This window comes from Aotus nancymaae, unplaced genomic scaffold (assembly GCF_030222135.1).
Source record: "Aotus nancymaae isolate 86718 unplaced genomic scaffold, 86718_ANA_hifiasm-v0.15.2.pri h1tg000033l, whole genome shotgun sequence".
In the NCBI taxonomy this organism is placed as follows: Eukaryota; Metazoa; Chordata; class Mammalia; order Primates; family Aotidae; genus Aotus; species Aotus nancymaae.
In genome coordinates, this window is record NW_026988447.1 from 3,547,060 (window position 1) to 3,569,140 (window position 22,081).

Here is a 22,081-nt window from a genome sequence, read left to right on the forward strand (position 1 = left end):
ACACTTTCTGACTTGTGTCTAATACTGAGCACCTTAACTAGTGAACTTTATCAGCTGCCTACCAGCTACCTGGATTTGTTGTTTCCTCCCTATCATCAGTTTTGTAGCAAATTTCACTAAAGGCCTGCAGAGGTCAAATTTTTTTGCTGGTCTTTTAAAATACATTTTTAAAAGGGAAATTATTTACCATAGGCATAACTATAAAATTGAAGATTTGTTAAGGTTCAAGAGTTACTCCTCAGAATTAAGAGTTTGTTGCTTAGTTCTCTCCCAGAGTATTCGATACTGTTACTAATATAATTAGATTTTATTAGAGTTTCATGTCACCTAAACACTAAATTGAAGAGTAACATTAAAAACGACACAGTTTGCTGTAGTGATGAATGAGCTAACTCTAAATCATTTCAGTTCAAATAAATGAATTGATTATGTAATTTTTTCCAGTCAATGTGAAATATTTAAATCACAGCCAGAAAACCAAACTCATTTGTTGATCTCGCTTTCCTGGATTACTAATTAGCTCATGACATGGAGTAATAAGTACTACTTCTAATATAAACTCCACTGAGGTCACATGCACCTCTGCTAAGTGTCATTCTTTAGACAGGTGGTTCTCTAACTTTAGCTTTCATCAGAATCACCTGAGGGCTTGTTAAAGCACATTACAGGGACCCCATCTCCAGAGTTTCTGGTTCAGTGAGTTTGGTGTGGGGCTCAAAATATTGGGTTTCTAACAAGTTTCCTGATTGCTGCTGCATCTGCTACTGGAGAACACTGAGACCCACTGCTTCATATGAATGAACGCTCTAGAAACTTCTCCAGCGTGGCAAGTCCAAGAGCTTTTAGAAGGTTTAATTATTATCCTCTAACACAATATATCTTACTAAGGCATGTAAATAATGTGATAAACTACACTTGCTGTTCCAGGTATTATTTTTGCTCGTCTGCAGCAAAACCCCGCCATAATATGACAGGTAGGGCCAGAAAAATGTAAACAATTAAAATATGGCTTCGCATTTATGCCAAATAATAGGAAAAACCTGCACACCTGACTGGCTGGAAGGGCCATACAAAAAAAAAAAAAAAAAAAAAAAAAAAACCAATGTGCTAGCTACCGTTTGGGCCCGGCGCCACCTGGTGGTGATTTTTGCTCTATCATTCTACAGATTGATAATTCTAAGTAACGCGACTGTTTGGGAAGCTGGAAACCGTAGTGGGACTGTCAAGAGAAAAGAAGACATGGATTTGGCAAAGTAGTCCCTACCTCCTGCATTTTTATATCATACAAATAAACTACCTTTATTCTTCACTGGTACAAAGATTTAAACAACACTTTTCTTCAGGCGGTACCTTTAAATTTATATTTTAGAACAGAATATAATGCAAATAATTTAAATTAGAAAACCTGACACTGTCATGCAAAGTTTGATGATCAAATAGAAAATTTCACACAAACAACGTTTGCATCAAGTTATATTACAATTCAGAAAAAACACATAGTCACATTTTTCTAAGTGAATAGTCGAGTTTTGTTGGATTTCTTTCTATTGTTTAGGGGCTTCAGCAAAAAATCAAAAGCAAGAACAGTAAAACAGGTACCAAAGACCCGGGGATTGTAAAGTCCAAAGCGAGGTTTAAGACTACCTATGTAGGAAGTGCTAAGATTTTGTGAAACTACTTTTGCCAGTCTTAGCTCATCCCCCGTCTTCAAGGTGTAAAGGAGAACTTGAAGACTAAGGAAGGGCAGACCGGAGAGTTAGCAGCGTAAACATTTGTAAAAAGTATGGTGGTGTGTGTGCTGCGGCGCGTTTCCGCACCCCGACCTTTGGGAAACGGAAACGGAGCTGCGGTCTTATCACTTCCACCAGCTTCCTCGTGACCGCTTCGAGAGACCCGAGGATGAAATATTCAACTCAGGCCCAAGCAATCTAAAGACAAAGGTGGCGACCCTCGCTGCCCTGTTGATGGCAAAGCAAAAGACACTTTGCTTCATCACTGACAAGGCGATAGTTTGTATTTTCTGAGGGTCCTGTGGGAAAAAGTAACATAGAGTCATTTCCAAAGTGGAGCTCAAGAATTTGCATCTCTAACCAGTGCCCGGGTGAGGCTGGCACTGCTGAGGCTGATCAGGGACCACACTTTGGGGACTTGAAGAGGATCTTCTCAGGAACAACTTTCTCTAGAGGTGTAACCATGGTAACGATATACTCCTGGTAACGAGAGCATAAGTCACATATGAGTTGCTAAAGCAGAACATGGGAGCAGAAATGCTATGGAAATTTTCACAGATTATCACTTGCTTATCACGAAATCTTTTGTGAACTACTGAATTTTAGCATCACAAATATTAAACGAAGGCACTCTCATAACAGCTTTATTAAAATAAGATTTCTGTCCTTATCTTCTCCATTTCTCATTCTTAGAAGGCTTGCAAAACTTACTGAAATTTTGAAATCAAACTTGAAAATACAATATGAAGGGAAAGGTTTATAAAACACACTGATTTCTGCCAGCAACTTTAACTGAATAGTGTATGCAGTAATGCAGTTGTTAGGAAGAGGGCGCTGTGGCATCACATTTACTTGTGTGCTGTCTAGCGAGTTTCTAAATGGTTTCTGTAAGGATTTATGAAGTAGAGAAGAATGTTGATGCTCCCCTTACACTTCACTTCTCCGTAGCGTGTTACTGAGATTCAGAAGTGACGACTTCAGAGCTTCTATTGTCTGGAACTAGATGAATTTTTACGAATGACTTGGTCTATTCTTGTCAGCTCCACTGATGTTTTTATATTTGAGGCTCCTTACTTTTGAATGATGTGTTCCAGCCAATTAATCAAATTGCTTCAAAGATATAAGAAGTCCCAATTTTAAGAGTATTTTAAGCCAATTTTTATAATTGAGGGATGATTTGATGTGAATATTTTGTTGCTGCAAGGATTCTCTCCACTTGGAACACAGAAATTTTTAAAATGTGCAGCTGTTTTCCACACCATCTTCCCCTTTTTATCATCCATATTAAATAGTGAAATAATTCAAGGAATATTTATTAAATTGCAAAGTGCTATTGCCAAATAATATTCTATGATTATATGTTATTCAGATTAATATTACAATAAACCAATGGCAAAAGAGGATTTTAAAAAATCAATCTTGCACAGATATGATATGAAATGTTGATAAAACTCAAAGTAACACTAAAATCTTCTCAGTTCAAGATTGATTAATTCAAAATAGAGTTGATATTGAAATATCTGTTTATTCCTTGACCACATTATTATTTCCCCATTGTTATACTTGGAATAATAGATTAAATATAGTTTGATTTTTTAAAAGTATAAGATAAAGTGTGAATTTTTAATTTACTCTATCAAACTCCTACTAGGAAAATTGTGTGATGACTGGCCAGTAGGAGGAGAGGAAGGGGTGATCTTTGTAAATAAAATATTTTTTTCTCTAAAATGTTTAAAATGCTCTCTAAAGCATCAAGGTCAGACTTCAAGTATTATTCTGTCTTACAAATGAAATTATAGGCCCTTACTCCTTAGACTGGAGGAGAAGCTAGGAAGTATCTATTTAATTCTCTTACCGATAATTGCATTTGACAGCAAGTGGCAGAGACCTGGGACATAATGGCTTCATCAGGGAGACAACAGGTTGTCCAAAGGCAAGAGGTTGCTGATTGGGTTGTGAAATCTCCAATTCTCGAGAGAAAATGAAGGAAAGGATCAAAGGACAATACCTACATTAAAAAGGCAAAAACTTAATGTCCCACTAGAGAGCGGCTCACCTCTCATTGCTGGAAAATAATCAATGTCCACCTGCGCCGCGGAAGGTTGGAAAGCTAGCTTTAAGCTGGGCACAATGCCAACCCTAATGGAATTAGTTTGTTAACAAAAGAAGAACAGCTATTCTCCTCCCCACCTCTCTGTCACAGCCTCTGTGAAAATCTGCTCCTCATGAAGATGAGGCAGTGAGGCCCAGAGAGACTACGTGATTTTATCCATGTCTCAAAGCTGGTGGCAGAGGCAGGACTTACGTACCACAATGTACAGCATCTTGTTTTTGAGTTGTGCATTGAATTCTACACATGTGATGGTCAGGTGGGGAAGGAATGGGACCTTCCGAAGCTCTAAAGATTTTGCTTTAGCGAGGGCATAATAATGTAAAGAATCCTAGATTATTAAGAGCTTGGCATGTCAGTTCACTTCTAATAAAATCACTGTAATTTTTTATGGAAAGAATGCAAAGAAAAGGAAAGACACAATTCCTAACATCATAACGAAGTGATACTGTAGCTACAAAGGTATTAACATATATTTTGAGAAGCTATTTCTTCAAAGTAAATATGGGAGATATTCCCTTATGTAAAACATAACTTCAGTAAAACTGTGGCCTTCTTCCTCTCCCAGACCGAGGGAGCAGCCCTCAGCTTTCTCCGGAGTGTGATGAAAGTTGAGGTTGAAATGCGGTCAGCACTGTAGTTACAACCCTATGGCAGCAGCAGGTCAAAGTTGCTCTAAAAGAGGCTGCAGCAGAATTGCTTGTATTGCCCAAATGATAAAATTTGCTTTTCTAGAATAGTTCTGAACAGAAAATGTTTACTCCCTCTTGCCATTATCAATTAGCCATTCAAATACTTATTAAATTTATACATTCAAGAATGTAACACTATGTCCAGTTGCATGATAATCCAAGAAGACAGTGCTGCCTGTTACTACTTACAACCTAGTACCGTAAGGAAGTGATAGGTAGAATTCTGAAAAGAAATGTTTTAATTGTTCAATATTAAAGCTATCTCATTCATGTGACAGATGAGGAGACTACAGACTTGCAAAACAGAAATGACTTGATTTAATTCATTTGGAAAATGGAAAATTACTTTTGTTCACATTTTAATATATATTTAAGTTAGGCTGGTCACAGTGGATCAAACCTATAATCCCAGCACCTGGGAGGACAAGGTGAGTGGGTCGCTTAAGCCCAGGGATTTGAGATTAGCCTGTGCAACATGATAAAACCCCAAATCTACAAATACATACAAAAATTAGATGGGCATGGTGGTATATATCTGTAGTCCCAGCTACTCTGGGGGCTGAGGCAGGAGGTTCTCTTGAGCCTGGGAGGCAGAGGTTGCAGTAACCTGAGATTGTGCCACTGCACTTCAGCCTGGGCGACAGAGTGAGACCCTGTCTCAAAAAAAAAATTCATACATACACACACGCACACACTATCACACACACATACATATTTAAGTTACATGTAAGTCTCTAGGTTGTAATTTCATCTCTCTCCAAACATGAGGACTTATTTGAATATTATAGTGTCATCTGAAATTGCAGATATTTACTGTTTTTCTTCCATTCATGATCTACATCTGGGAAATACAAGGGGAGCAAAATGTCCTAGTTTGCAATTCAGTTTTGTGTCATTCGTTTCTGATTGCAGTGGGAGAAGCTACAGATGACCACAAGTGAAAGGAGGAAAATATTCTGCTCTGTCACATTCCACGTAATCGCAATCACCTGTGTGGTTTGGTCTTTGTATGTATTAATAGATCGGACAGCGGAGGAAATCAAGCAAGGCAACGACAATGGTAAGAGCACAGCTTCTTCTTTCTTACTCTCTTGGATCCTAAAGACAATACTCAGAGGTGGATAGGGAAGTCATGTCCCCGGGTTAGGCCTTCATCATGTATGATATACTAGAAAAACTAGTATTTGCTATTGATTCTTCCCTAATCATGTTATTGATTAGTACTCTGATTAAAAATTGTTAACTACATGGAGTCCCGAGCTGAGATGTGAAATTCATCCAATCCGTATAAAACTTAGCGGCAAGTTACCTACAGACGGCAAACACCAATTCAGGCTTTTTGGGCGCTGAATATGGATCGAGTTCTGCCTGAAGCGAAAAGGCAAATGGCTGTAAAAATGCTGAGTTTCTCATTATATTTAATTCACTCTAGTCATCTCTCCTTGAAAGCATGAAGGACAGGGCATTCTAGTAGAGAATATGTTATAGCTTTTAGTTAGTACTATATAATTTGATAGAGTGGGTTATCACCATGGTTTGACATTTTAGCCATGTGAAGTTTGATTGTGAAGGATGATGTCAAGTCTGCAATGAAAAATTTTTCAAAATCAGTAAGGCACATTCTCACATTAAAATGGATAGGCCACTTCTTAGAAACAAAAAAAGAAAGCACAATGTCTATAAAAGATTATTTTCATGTGTGAAAGGACCCAGTTCTGTTTCTCATTGGGCTCCGTAAGTTTTCATACATTATCCAGCCTAAATCATAGGTGGCAAAACAGTGAGAAACATCCCCACACCTCTGCAGGAAACAGCATTAAACCGCTGACGCCTCTAGGAAAGACATTGTTCAGATGGTAACACTTTGACATTGTAATGTTGTGAAAAATGTTTGCACATCCCTCCACCCAGCGAAAAAATGGAAGAAAATAAAAGACCCAAAAAATGAGAGGAGGTAAGAAAAAAAGAAATAAGGAAGAGATTAAAACACAGAAAGGTGGATTACTTCTGTCTTTCTGTGTGTGGATTCATAAACACGGAAGGGGAGGACGCGCCATTCTCACACTCGCCCTCTAGGTGGCGGCAGCACATGCCAGTGTGCACCGCTCTGAGCGTTTCTAAAAGCCGAATGGGGCTGCGGGGATAAGGGGTGGCCAGGACCCACGATGGGAACTGTGGATGGGGTTTATGTGTCTCAGTGAGGGGATAGTGGCAGCGTTTCAGGTGCCACTGTCCTTTTCTGGACGAAAATGAAAGCACTACCATGTCGAGTCTAAACGTTAGAAAAACGGGGTGGGGGAGGTTTGTGGGGGGGGTTGTTTTTATGTGTTAATTTATTCCATATTAACTCATTTACATACCATTAATATCAAGCTACATTGTTTACAACTACGTTATGTACTGTTTCAGAGATTCCTGATTTTTAAATGTCCCGTTACATCCTTATTAAATAAGTTCCTGAGGGTAGAGCTTTGTTTTACTTTTTTAAATCCCATGTCCTCTCTCGATACAGGTGCTGGCCCAAGCCAAGTACCGAACAGTGTGCTGTAAATACTGCAGTCACACATGAACGGCAAAACAAAGAGGCATCCCCACCTCGCTTCACCCAACGTCTTACCCTAGAACTCCAGTGCTTTCCTAGCAATCCAGGGCAGACACGACACCCTTAGATTACATGGCACAGAGGTCCTGTTTATAAATAATGCTGAACTCTCAGGTTCCTGGTGGGGAAATGCTCTTGGATTTCCCCAGTCCATGTCTCCTGACCCAACTCCAATAGCGTACAGGATTAGGAAGATGTACAGGATTTGTGTGTGTATGTGTGCATGTGGAAAAAGATTGACAAATTTTACTTTTTAATTCATTTTTGCCTTTTCATTCAAGTTTTTAAAATAATGTTACTTTTAACCTGAACATCTCAGTCTCCCTTTCTGCCTTGCTAAAAATAATCTTGCCCAAAGTCAGACTCCCAAGAGTCTAAAATGAGCTGCGAAGTCCATCTGCTTTTCTTTGTCTAAAGTGTTTTCACTTGCTCTTTAAATGTAAATTTCCATACAAACTGTGGACTGATCTTTGTGGTTCTGGTGGCACTAGACCTTAAGGCTGCTGCATTTTGATTCCTTTAACTCTAACTCGTGAACATTCAATATCATATTGAAGGGCAAGACTACACAAACTATCTTAAGCCTTTCCTGGAAAGCCTACTAGCATGCTGATTGTTTTGGAATGACCTGGAGGATGCTGCAGCCTCCAAGTACCAGATCACATATATGCAACTGTAAAAAGGAGGCCTGGAAGAATTTACTTTCATAATCATATTAAATCAACAAAAATATTGAGACTGTTGGAGAACTTACTGCTCATCCTTGTGGGATTAGCATAATATGGAATGTGAATGAATCAACTAAAGTTATTATGAGAGACTAGCTTTCTGTTTTCTCAGAAAATGGTGGTAGAGAGAATGCCTGCTCTTCTAATTGCTGTCCAAGAATTTCCAAGAAATATTTCCCCTTAATGCTTGAGAGGTAAAGATGGGCAGAGAGTTTATTACTCAACTTACAGAAACTCCTGCAGAAGGATTCCAGACACAAAGACAGCAATAGAGATGGGTTCTTGGGTCTCAGAGAAATGAACAGACGATTGAATTGCCTGAAGTTAGATTTTCCAAATTCCTCTGCTAAATTGGCAAATAGAAACAACTTTGTCCTCCTGGCATTTTGAAGTGCAGGATACAGCTTCAATATATATTACCGAGGACAAAGATACCTTGAATTGTACATAGCATCCCCAGGGAGAAAGACCAAGTGCCTTCCTTTCTCTACCATTGTCCTTTTTTTGTTGTGTACATTCTTTTGTCTTTGCTAAAGACAGCATAGAAACTGACTAGTCTAACAGAATGTAAGAAGACAATTGGCTGTGTCTCAATAAAAAGAGGCAAGTACATCTTACTGATGAAAACATTCTTGAAAAATCCATTTAGCCCCATTTTAGCATCTCCTCTCAAGATGTCTTTAAAGTGAGTTTTCCAAGATACAGTCCTTATAACCACTCAACAGTAATTTATTTTATAGAAAACAAGAGTCTTGTCCACTTAGTTGAAGAAGGTGGTCATCTGGACAATGACTTTATACCCAAAAGGCTTTTGTATGTGGGGCTTGTGGCGCTCTGCACTCTAAACTTAATCTAGGGATTTTGTGGGAGATTTGACTTCCCGGGAACATATTAAAGGATGAAGAGAAAACTGATTCAGAAATACCTTGTGAAGGAAAGTGGAGGAATCAGGCTGAGTCTCCCAAAAAGGACAGAGAAAATGGCAACTATTTACTTCTGGCCCAGATTCCTGGGTAGATTATGGGCTTTGGTCACTATTTCTAGAAAGAGAGGTGAAACATGAGTGGACTTTTCTTTAGATTGTCCACCATCTAAAGCATAACTTCACTGACAGTGAAGATAAGCTGCAAAAGCTTTCATTCATCCTTGAAATACCTACTGAGTAAGGAACTATGGAAAACAAAGGCCAACCCAGACAAATTCTGTGCTCGTCAAGATTATAGCATGACAAAGTAAAAATCCTTATGTTAGAAAGTGAGCTCATACTGCAGATGGAGAAATAACATCAAATTGGAACAGTGAGAAAATTTATTTCAAGCTGGAAATGACCTGTAAGCTGGGTTTTGTGGGACAGGTAGACACATAGAAGTAAAGAAGCAAAACCAAGAAAGAAAAAAGATCATAGACAAAGATTATAGACAAAGGCTCAGAAATGGAAGACCTCCAGGCAGGTATGAGGAACAGCTGCTAGTTTGGGTAAGCAGAGGGGAAAGCTGGATGTAGTCCATGAGCATTTCCCTAAAAATCGGAAATCACACGCATTTCATCTCCAGCCTGTCTGTGGTTAACCTTTCTAAACACATTGAAACAACTGCTTAATATAATAGCTTATGGCAAAAATCCATTTGAATTGGAGAACTGCAAAATGTCTCACTCATATTCCAAATCCTTTCTGCAAATTTCCCAATAAGGAGTCATCAGTTATTGTCTTCCGCAGTAGGGATTCTCAACCTCAGCACTACGGACATTATGAACTGGATAACTCTTTGTTGGAAGGTGCTGTCCTGTGCACTGTAGGATGTCTAGCAGCATCCCTGGCCTCTAATAAAAGTCAGTAGCACCCCACCCAACTCCAGGTATGACAATCAACAATGTCTCCAGACACTGCTAAGTGTCCCCCGGGGAACAAAACCGCCCCCAGTGGAGAACCTATTGTCTACACTGAGTCTTGTGTTTCAGATGATTGTTCCCCTTGCATAGCTGAAGACAGCTAAGTTGGAGCTTAAACAAGAAAAAAAAAAAAAAAGCCTTTCTATATTCCAAATGCGTGGACTTTCCGCATAGAGAATAATTTAGCTCTTTTTGTTTCTAACCACCATTTGATGGCACTGCGTTACTTAGCATACAGGAAAAATGGAAACAAAGTCCATTCATGTGTAATTGTGTGTTGCCACTTATCAGGGAACGTGAGAATCATCACATATTCCTGATTATTATTCAGAATTCCTTAAATCACTTATAAAGACTTTGCCTTAGAATATTTTTAAATAAAAATAGCAAGTTAACTGCTATTTCCATGCAATACACAAATCAAATTTCAACACTATCAAAGATTACTAGGTCAAGATCATTGGGCAATAATCTCTGCCTTAGCATGAAATAGCACAAGGAAGAGAAGAAGGGAGAACTGAAATAGATGATCTTTAAAGATCTTTGAACTCTGAATTTTCAGTTCAGTTCTTTGGCTAGAACACTAGAAAAATCAAGAATAAAACAATATTTATTGTATGGGCCTGATATTTTCTTTAAAAATATTTTTATAAGAAAAAATTATTCTTTTGAAATAGACCCCCCTCGACTTTTTTTCCAAAAATAAATAATATATGTAGGAATACCTAGAATATGTTTAAAGTGTGGAATATGTGTTTTATTATGAACAGCATTGTGAAATCTTTAGATGAGGACCTAGTGCTGCCAAGTAGAACAACATTTTTTAAAAGTTGCACTGATGGTCAAAAATTCTTATTACTGCTTTAAAGTATTATATTGGATTGTCTTGGAAATAAAATATATATAATACTTGGTGAAATTTATAAATAAGTATAAAGCAATTCATCTCATAATTTTATGTAATTATTTGTATATTTTTGACCTAAAATGAAAATGTTTCTGCAGAGTATTGGAACGCATAATAGAGTCCCATTATTATCACTAGCTAACAACGGTGCCATTATTGAACACGTGTTGGTTGCAAATACACCTGTATAAATAAATCAGATCCAGGTAGCATACTTTCATTGTTAAAATTCCTATCCTTAGGATCAAAGAAGTGTACAGGAGAAAGAGACCATAGAAATATTTGTATGTGACTAACAAACACTGATTAATGATAAGTTTCTGGTGTAGTCCATTTTGTACTCAACGTTCTGTTTTCTTGACAATTTGTTTTCTAACATCTTTTAGCATCTTCTCTTAAGTAAATATATTGACAATTGAATCTGTTCTTTTAAAGAGTTTAACTCCATGATACACTAATTCATTTTTCAAAATAGTGACAGGTAGAGAGAGACATGAAACCCTTAGTATTTCTCCTAGTTTTACTAAGTTCAGAGTTACTCTATTTTATTCCAAACAACAGCATTTAATTAGTTAACATTAATAGGATTTCTCCTGGACTACGATGTAGGGAATTTGCAATATTGTGAAAAAGCATCTTCTTCCTCTGGGCCAGACGGCAAAAAGATTTTGTCTCATGCCAACTCCAGAAGTTGACCTAGATTGTGGTGTTAGGAACCATGAAGCTATCATAGGGATTAGCAGGAAAGAGTGTTGGCAGTAATTAGGGCACAAATGCTGTTTGCCAACCTCATGACAGATTGCACCCTTTTCTCCCTGGAGTGGGTTCTGAAAGACGATTAGAAGTTTATTGTAAAGAGGGCAGCACTCTAGACAGAGGAAATGGCACGTGCTAAAGCTCGAACCTGTATTAGGGCGTGCATCGTTTGGAAAATAGCTATCCAGATAGGACTTTGGATAAAGTTTACTAAGAAAGGCACTGGATGAGAGAAATCAGAAAGCTGAGGATGACGATAAAGTAAATAGAGGTATAGATCATGAGCATTTATTGTGCAGGACTGCAGCAAATTTTAGGCACAATAAATTTCCTTGGGCATGGCTAAAAAGAAATGGAGTGTTTTGGTGCAATAAAGTTTCCATAAATATATTATGCATACATTACCAATTTCCGAATACTTAAATGCTCAGAAACCCATCTCTTACTGTAAGAAATTCTATAATCTGGCTGTGTGCAGTGGCTCAGCCTGTAATCCCAGCAGTTTGGGAGGTGGAGGCAGGCGATAACCTGAAGTCAGGAGTTCGAGACCAGACTGACGAACATGGAGAAACCCTGTTTCCACTAAAAATACAAAAAATTAGCAGGGCATGGTGGCGCGTGCCTGTAATCTCAGCTATTCGGGAGGCTGAGGCAGAATTGCTTGAACCTGGGAGGCAGAGGTTGTGGTGAGCTGAGATCACACCATTGCACTCCAGCCTGGGCAACAAGAGCGAAACTCCATCTCAGAAAAAAAAAAAAAAAAAGAAAAGAAAGAAATTCTATATTCTGGCCTAGACACAGAGGTGAATTCATGGAACTAATCTCAAGTAAGAAACTAATATATATAAATATATATAAAAATCTTTCATATATAAGACTATTTTTAGAGCAGATTTAGGTTTACAGAAAAATTACAAAGAAGGTAAACAGAGTTCCCACATACCACCCTGCACACACACAAGGTTTCTCTTATTATTAACATCTTGCCTCAACGTGCTACATTTGTTACCATCGAGGAGCCAATATTCATACATTATTATTATTATTTTGAGACAGTCTCGCTCTGTTGCCCAGGCTGGAGTGTAATGGTACTGTCTCAGTTCACTGCAACCTCCGCCTCCTGAGTTCAAGGAATTCTTCCTGCCTCAGCCTCCCAAGTAGCTGGGTTTACAGACTACCGCCACCACGCCCAACTAATTTTTGTATTTTTAGCAGAGACAGGGCTTCACTGTGTTGGCCATGCTAGTCTCAAACTCCCGACCTCAGGTGATCCACCCACCTCGGCCTCCCAAAGTGCTGGGATCACAGCCATGAGTCACCATACCTGGCCTCATACATTATTATTAAAGTCCATTACATTGGGGTTCACTCTTTGTGTTGTACATTTCTATGAGTTATAGCAAACGGATAATGTGCTGTCCAACATTATGCAATCATACAGAATGGTGTCACTGCCCTGCAAAGTCCCTGTGTTCCACCTATTCATCCCTTCCTTTCTCCCCTAAACTGTTGGCAAACTCTGATCCTACTATCTCCATAGTTTTGCCTTTTCTTGAATTACCGTACAGTTGGAATCATGCAGTATGTAACTTTTTCAGACCGACCTCTTTCATTTAGCAATAAGCACTTAAGGTTCCTTTGTGTCCTTTTGTAGCTTGATAGCTCGTTTCTTTCTAATCACTAAATAACACTCCATTGTATAGATGTATCACAGTTTATTCATTCACAGATTGAAAGACAACTTGGTTTTTCCAATTTTGAACAATTATGAATAAAGCTGCTACAAACATTTGTGTACAGGTTTTGTGTGGATGTTTTTGCTCATTTGAATAAGTATGGTGTTGTATCATTTGAAAAGCTTGTTACCATTGTAAAAAACTGCCAGACTGTTTCCCAAAGTGACTGTACCACTTTGCATTCCTGTCAGCAATGAATGAGAATTCCTGTTTGTCGTTGCACATCCTCCAACATTCAGTGTTTTCAGTGTTCTTTTTTAAAACTTTAGCCATTCTAATAAATACATGGTATCTTGTTTTAATTTGCAATTCTCTCATCACATATATTGATAATCTTACCATCGGTTTATCTTCATTGATGACCTATCTGTTCAGATCTTTTGCTAATTTTGTAATTAGGTTGTTTATTTTCTTATTGTTGAATGTTAACGGTTCTTTGTATATTTTGGATACAAATCCTTTATCAGAATGTTTTGCAAATTTTTTTTCCTGTGGCTTTGCATTCTCTTAACAGTTACTTTGTCAGAGCGAAAGGTTTTAGTTTTAATAAAGTCCAATTTATCAATTTTCTTTTCATAGATCATACTTTGGACACCTAAGTTTTCTTATCTTTTTCAAATTATACAACTTCACAATTTAATTTTAGGTCTATAATCCATTTTGAGTTAATTTTTGTGAAAACTGTAAGGTCTGTGTACAGACTCAGATATTTGATTATATTAGCACCCATTTATTTGTTAAAGACTATCCTTTCTCTATTGACTTGACTTTGCTCCTTTGTTAAAAATCCGTTTTCTATATTTGTATCAGTCTATTTCTAGGCTCTCTATTCTGTTTCATTGATCTACTTCTTTATTCTTTCACTGATACTACAGTCTTGATCACTGTAGTGGTAGTGATCAAGGATAGTGTCAGTCTTCAAACTCTATTCTTCCACCTCAATAGTGTGTTGGTTATTCTAGTCTTTTGCTCTCCATATACACTTTAGAATCAGTTTGTCAATATCCATAAAATAACTTGCTGGAATTCTGAATGGGGTAGTGTTTAAACTGTAGATCATACTGAGAAGAAAGGATATCTTAATAATATTGTCTTCCTATCCATATGTGGAACATTTCATTCAGATATTATTTCCTTCATCATAGCTTTATAGTTTTCCTCACATAACTCTTGTACACATTTTGTTAGGTTTATACCTAAGGTTTTTGTTGTCATTGTTCTTTTTGTTTGCTTTGTTGGCATAAATGTAAACAGGCTTGTTTTTAATTTCAAATTCTGGTTGTTCATTGCTGTATATACGAAAGCAATTGACTATTTGTAAAACTTTGTTTCCTACAATATTGTCATAATCATTTAAAAAAACTTCATCAATTCTTTGAGATTTTATACATAGACAATCATATCATTTGTGAACAAAGATAGTTTTATTCTTTCCTAATCATCTTTTCTTATTCTTGCTTTATTGCATTAGCTAGGACTTCCAGTGTGATAGGGAATAGGGGTGGTAAGAAGGCACGTCCTTGTCTTGTTCCTGATCTTAGGGAGAAAGCATCTAGTTTCTCACCATTATGATGTCAGCTAGTTTTCTATGTTCTTTATCCCATTAAGGAAATGCCCTTCCATTCCTAGTTTTTATCGTCATGATTGAGTGTTGGATTTTGCCAAATGTGTTTTCTGCATTTATTGATATATTCACATTTTTTCTTTAGTTAATTGATGAGATTACATTGATTTCTGAATGTTGAACCAACTTTGCATACCTAGGTTAAATCTCTATTGGTTGTAGTGTGTAACTGTTTATATACATTATTAAATTCAATTTGCTAATATTTTGTTGATTTTTTTTGTATCTAAGATACTGGCCTATAACTTTTCTTCATAGCAATTTGTCTTTGCCAAATTTAGTTAATGCTGTTCTCACCGGATTAATTAGGAAGTATTATCTCTTCTGTTTTCTGAAAAGGACTGTAGAATATTGATGTCATTTATTCTTTAAATGTTTGGGAGAATCTACTAGTAAAACTATTTGAACTTGGTGATTTCTGCTCTGAAAGGTTATTGTTGATTTAATTCAATAGAGCTAGGATATTTAGATTATCTGCCTATTAATTACACCTGCCATTGTAATGATCTCTTATTTCTCCTTGTGTGAGCTTTAGCCAATGATACTTTGAAGAAGTATTACTTCCGTTAGGATTAAGTAAATGTTCAAGATAATAACTATTATGTATTACTCAAGTCATAAAGAAGTTATTGTATATTAGGAGTTAGAAAAAAATTACCTTTGCTATTAGTAAAGGTTCTAATAAACTTGATTGCACATATTTAGTCTACTGCAAAACTAAGTTCATATGTGATTATCGAAAGAGGCATAGAAATTTTCTTTAAATTGATAGTGCCAAATAGAGCAACAAATTAATGAGACATCAATAGTGAGAGGCTTTTCATGTTTTCTTACAAACACTTTTAAGATCAGAAACATTTTTTCCCCAAAATTTCAAAGGAAGAGTCAGAGCCAAAGCATTTTTAAAAGAAAAAGTTTACTTGCAAAGGTTCAAGGGAGTCAGACTTCAGAAAAACTGGATAAGCAGTGAAAAATATAACACGTATTTAAAGAAAAACATAAAGATGATTACCACAATTACAGGTTTGCATTAGTTTGTTCATGGAGAAAAAAATCTTCGCTAAGTGTGGTGCTCACACCTGTAAACTCAGCACTCTGGGAGGTCAAGTCGGGTTGATCATGAAGTCAGGAGTTTGCGACCAGCCTAGCCAACATGGTGAAACCCCGTCTCTACTAAAGATACAACAAATTAGCTGGGCGTGGTAGTGCATGCTTGTAATCCCAGCTACTCAGGAGGCTGAGAGAGGAGAATCACTTGAACTTGGGAGGCAGAGGTTGCAGTGAGCCAAGATTGCGCCACTGCACTCCAGCCTGAGCAGCAGAGTGAGACTCCATCTCAAAAATTAAAAAATACCAAAATCTTATCACATGATTAGCATATCCAGAAAGATTTTGCAACATGAGCTAAATAAAAGAAGTCAGGAACAAAATGTCTTTGTTGGGGGTCTGGGGATGTAAGAAATATTCGATGTTTCATTATTTCAGGACCAGAAATTGACAGGGTAACCCTCTTATTTTGGTTAATCTTAGGGTACAAGGTGCTTCATCATGATGGAAACAGGACATGACTTCTGCTTTGCGACCAGAAGCATAAAGCAAATGTCACTACTACAAAATATAGATAGGATATTCTTCTAACTCTATCCACTGCTATAAGTAAACAACCCAGTCAAATCACAGACTCTCACCGTGTTTTTGCGCATTTCTACCATCCCTACCTGGCGCACCGCATGGTGCCACACTGAGCTGTGTTCCCACTTCACAACTTCTCATTTACAGAAGGCGGCTATTATGTCCCCTACACTATCCTAATGTGGGCAAGAAGTGAACTCTTGACCCTCATATGTTCAACATTTATAATTACGTGTGGCCTAAATACTCACCGTTGTAGTTACTCAAACGCCTGTGAAATAATTTTTAAAACTGCTTATTTACACAAGAAAGCCTCTCTCTAGTAACAGTGATGGAAACTAAGAAAAAATATAGATGTCTATAAAACAGAGATGGTTCTCAATGACAAAATATGATTTATGAAACAAATGGCTAAAATCCTAAATCTTTTGCACATTTGTACTCAGGAATTCCCTCTGATGTGATGTGGCAGCTTTTGTCCTCCCCTTCTCCCTTCTTCCACTTCCTTTTAAATGTTTAAAGGAATGAGGGTGGGAAGATCAATACATACAAACCCATACATGTACTCATACCTCATCTTCTTAAAAGGCTTTTAAACTCTGATTCTTCCACTATGTTCACTGTCCTTCCTTAAAGGTTTAGATGCTATAAGTGTCCGAATGTCCAAAATCTAACATAGTATCTCATAATTATAATAGATACTTGATGCTAGGAGAAATAAGAGATTATCACAGTGGCAGTTGATAAAATTTCCTTATTACAATTTTGATAGTACATGTAGGATACTCAAAAGGAATTATTAAGCCAATTCAGGTTGTAATTCTTTCTAGTTATTAACAAAACAATATATTCCTTGTTAACATAATCTAGCAGGCAGGCATGGGCTTTTGAAGGGGCATAGAAAAAAAAAAGGCCCAAATCCACTACAACTTGGTGATAACATTCTCTCTTTTTATATTTCAAAGGTGTCCTTGAATGGCCATTTTGGACAAAACTGGTTGTGGTAGCCATTGGCTTCACAGGAGGTCTCGTCTTCATGTACGTACAGTGTAAAGTCTACGTTCAGTTGTGGCGCAGACTGAAGGCGTACAACCGTGTGATCTTTGTACAAAATTGCCCAGACACTGCCAAAAAACTGGAGAAGAACTTCTCATGCAATGTAAACACAGACATCAAGGATGCTGTGGTAGTGCCTGTATCACAAACAGGTACAAATTCACTGCCATCTGCAGAGGGTGGCCCCCCTGAAGTTGTATCAGTTTGATGGAACCAGTTGGAAGTTTCTTCACAGAAGAATATCTTTCTAGCCCTCAGCCACTACAAATGACAGATGTGATCTTGAATTATTTACTCCCTTCAGCTCCTCCTTTCTCCTACTGACACATTTTTCCTGACTTTGTTCAAAGAGGAAAGACGAAAAACACACCAAATGATCAGGATCCCATGAAGTATAGCCTGAAGTGTGATATGGACATGTGAAGTTTGCTAGAGAATGATTTCTAAGACAATTAAGAAATACTGGAGCAATGAATGCTTTTAGGCAGTAATAATAAAAGATGATTAAATGGACCCATGATATTCTTCACAGTAACAGGGGAAAGTTCAAGAATACAGACTTGAATTGCAATGTGTATTACTTCTAGGGCCTTGCAATGTTAACTATCTATCATCTCATCTGGAAATAACATATTTGGTTTTAAGCCTGAAATTGTCTGCATTATCCTGAGGTCACACTGGAAGAGAACTTGGAGGATGCATATTTTGATATGCTTTGACAGCTAACAGATTTTTATGGTAATAATAGTGGAGTCTGGTTATTTTGACAGATGCATGTTTTTAAAATTGATGCAATATACATTTGAAGACATTGATGATAGTTGGAATTCTGTTTAAATCATGAACAAAAGATTTTCAGAAAATGTTCAGATGTAATTATCTCTGTTAAATACCCACAGAAACCAGTTACCAGGTCTTATATTTTTGTCTGGTTCCTCTAATACAGTGCTGTCCAATAGAAACACAACAGCCACAAATGCAGGCCACATATGTAAATTTTTAATTTCCTAGTAGCCCCATTTTAAAAAGTAAAAATAAATGGTAAAATGAATTTTGATTTTTTAAAATTTAACACTATACGTGTTATTTCAACATGTGATCAATGTAAAAAATTATTGAGATAGTGTACATCTGTTTTTTGAACCAAGTTTTCAAAATCCGGTTTGTACTTTAAAAGCACACTTCAACTGAATTAACTGTATTGGATAGCACAGCCCTAAAGGTACTAAGCTTCTGCTTTAACAGCTGAATATTTCAAAACAGCAGTTAAATTCATTCTTTTATTTAAAAGTCTCACAAATGTTATGATTTTTAAAAGCACTAAATTATCCTCATTTTAAAGTCAGATGAAGTTCACATCTCTCAAGGGTAAAAACACCAACTGTATAGAAAGATAAAGCAATCTGCCTATAGCAAAGTTGTGAAATTAATTTGTTTGCTACTATGAAGTACTTACGATAGGGGAATAAAACTACCTAGTTTTGTTATTAAATCAAATGTGTAAGGTTTATTTCATCCATATGAGGTGTCAACTTGACAGATGAGTAGTTGCTATGACTAAGAATCTAGACCTTATTTTTAAAAGCTGACAGGATTTCCCTTGCTCAGTTAGAAAGCAAAAATATTCAACAGATTCTGTGATAAGTAATTAATTGTTTAGGTTTGACAGTTGATTATTGTGTTCTTTGCATATTCATGTAAAACTGATGTGTGAATGATATTGCAGTGAGCTAGAGTCATGATTATAGATATAGTAGCCTGTCAAAGAAAGATGTCCTACATTAAAAAAGGTGACTTATTTTTGTTAGCTGTCATTATTTATTAACATGAAAAGGCAATGATGGCCATAAGAACCAAAGCATGAGTGTCACATTGCACAAATCTGGGTATCACATGGATGCACTTTGTAATTATCAGTGTGCTTTGTTCTTCACAGATCACAGGAAAAAGGAAAAAAAAAACATTTAAATGAAGAGAAAGATGGTATGACTATTAGTAGTGGCTGACACTGAGTCCAAATAGTCTTGATTCTTAGAAATAAAGAAAAGGTAAACAATGTCAATTTTGTGTGTGTGTATGGCGTGTGTGTATTCATGTATATATGCAGGAAAATGTTAAGGCATTCAGTCAGGAAACAAAAGGTTTAAAACTCATCTTTCTTAAAACTTGTTATAAGCATAGGGAAAACAAAGTTGAGGTAACTAAACTGAACCAAAAATTCTACATAAATTTATAAAAAGGATACAAGTAATGTTGAAAAAAAATAGGTGGACCTTAAACTGTATATTCCTCTTAAATTCCCATTTTAAATATTTAAGATAAATACATTTATGAATACAAAGCTGTGGGTGATTTAATCATGGCATCACATCTAAGGGATTAACTTTAATGCAATTTTCCTAAGCTTTTTACTAATCCATTTTCACTGTGGGTTAGTAATGGCAACATGCTGTTTACAACCATTCCTGGGGAAAAATATCATCTAGACACCAGCAAACAAATGTTGGTTTCTCTTTTGTTTGCTCTGAAAGTAAAATAATTTTTTACCTTAATTAATTAATATGGAAAATTTTGTTAAAATTCTGTACAAACCTAAGCAAGATAGGTTGCAGGACTGATTTCACAGTGGAAGATGATATGCTAAAATAAAGCCTCAATTATTAAGGGCTTCATCTAACACTAAGAACACATTTCTAGAATGAAAAGTAAAGATAAAAGTATTATTGTACTAATAGTAAAAGAGGACATGAGATTTTAAAACTATACCTAAATTCCTGAAATTAACTTTTATGGGCTTTGACATTGTTGAAATGAGAAAATAATATAGCTTCCTGGCAGGTTAAAGGTCAGTCAACATTTTATTTTGCTATTCTGACTTTTTGAAACCTGAAGTTCTGAATTTCAAGTTTTTCAGAAGCTTTTCAGTAATGGTTGTTTATGGTTCAAACATCTGAAATAACTACCTGCATCTAAAACCTAATGTTAATTATTTTCTTTTTACATTCTGTGTGGCAAGGAATATTTGCACTTTAAAACAATAAAATGATTAGCTTTGTGGCAGTGCTTTCTTGTAGGCTGGCTGTACCCTTCAAAAAAAAAAACCGTTCGACAGAATGCCAATTCTGAGGCATGTTTACCTGCTCGTGGAAGAAATAAAATGGAAATGAAATAAAGGACTAAAATTGAAGAATGAACTTACAGTTCTGTTAAAAACCTTGGCTTTTTATAATCATGAATCATCAGTGTTATCAATACCATAAACCACAGGCCTTGACACTGTTAATTTTTTAAAGAACTATCTGTTGTACAGGAGTAAAGATTAAATTGTAAAAGAAAGAAATTGCAATTTTTTTAAAAAAGTGAAGCCCAAAAAGCAATTAAGCTTAAGTATGAAAATAAAATAAAAATGAAAAAATCTAAAGTGAGCCCAGCAATCTGAGATACAGCAATGTGTAGACTGAAGGAAGACAGGCATAGACTGAAAGAGTCTTTCAAAATGCCCCAGCATTAAATCTCACTCTGCGCTGCTTCTGCATGTGATTATGGTCCGAGAGAGACAATCTCAGTTATATTTTATCTTGTTTTACAAAAAGTCCTTGGGTACCCTTTAAAACATCTATTCTTTGACAGGAAAATTAGCTCATTAGAGCAATGACATCATTAAGGGAAATAATTATAAGGGTTCTGGAGATCAGGTGGGAAGATTCTTCCATCTGCCCCATAGTTTACCCTTCCTTGCCTTGAAAATGAATATTCTGAAACAGAGTAGAGCTCTTAAAAGTTATTCGTATCATTATTATTATAGTTGTTATATAATACTTTAATTAAGAAAGATGAAAACCTTTTTTCTTTCCTGAGTCAGCCCAATGGTGCTATTTTACATATCAACACAGTTGACAGGAATTACTGTTATTTTGGGCTGCAGTGTTTCCTCCACATCTAAAGAAAGCCCATTTTGAAACTGGATACTGCATTAAAACAAAGAAGGAAAAATTATTTTAACTGTGTGCAGTTTTTGAAATTAGGCATTTGTACTATTTTGGTTTTACATAATTCTCTTGCATTAACAACTTACTGTTTTGTGAATCAAGTGTACTAAAGCAAATTAAGAAAAAGAAAATAATTATCTGTGAAAGACTTTGTATATTAAACAAGTGACGCAAACCTTGGTTGTGGTTTCTATACTTTTTGCCTAACATACTGATATTTGTATTTGCAATGTCCAAACAGATATAAATTTTTGATTTAAGATTTTACAAGGGTCTGAACATATTTTAAAGCCAACCTACACTGACTAACTAATGACATTGTACAAAGGAATAAATACGCTAACAGAGGGAAACCAATGGAAATAAACTATGTGGACTTTCAAATCTGCCTTAAAAAATGTTTAAGAGAAATCACAACGTAATCTAAAGAAGGATTTTCTCAAGAATAAGGCTTGGATATAGATAGAAAAATAAGACTATAACAGCATTTTTCTATTCAGAGATACTAGTGGATTCAGAAAATTGCATGGATAATAAACATTAAAAGCAAGATCCTGGAATCTAAGAGGTTTGGTGATAGCAAAAAACAAAGCCCATTCCAAATGTCCAACTTCTAAGGACCTACAGGG

The 22,081-nt window shown here is 36.3% G+C and overlaps 1 protein-coding gene across 6 annotated transcripts in view; it reads left to right on the forward strand.

Moving 5' to 3' along the window:
• MARCHF1 (membrane associated ring-CH-type finger 1) overlaps positions 1-21,631 on the forward strand; it is an 883,830-nt gene extending 862,199 nt beyond the window's left edge. For all 6 annotated transcript variants that reach the window (XM_021676609.2, XM_064383766.1, XM_064383767.1 and 3 more), the window contains 2 exons: positions 5,445-5,592; positions 17,373-21,631. In XM_021676609.2, the coding sequence (XP_021532284.1) occupies positions 5,445-5,592; positions 17,373-17,671 (447 nt within the window). In that variant the 3' untranslated portion in view covers positions 17,672-21,631. The remainder of the gene's footprint in view (positions 1-5,444; positions 5,593-17,372) is intronic.
• The last annotated feature ends 450 nt before the right edge of the window (positions 21,632-22,081 follow it).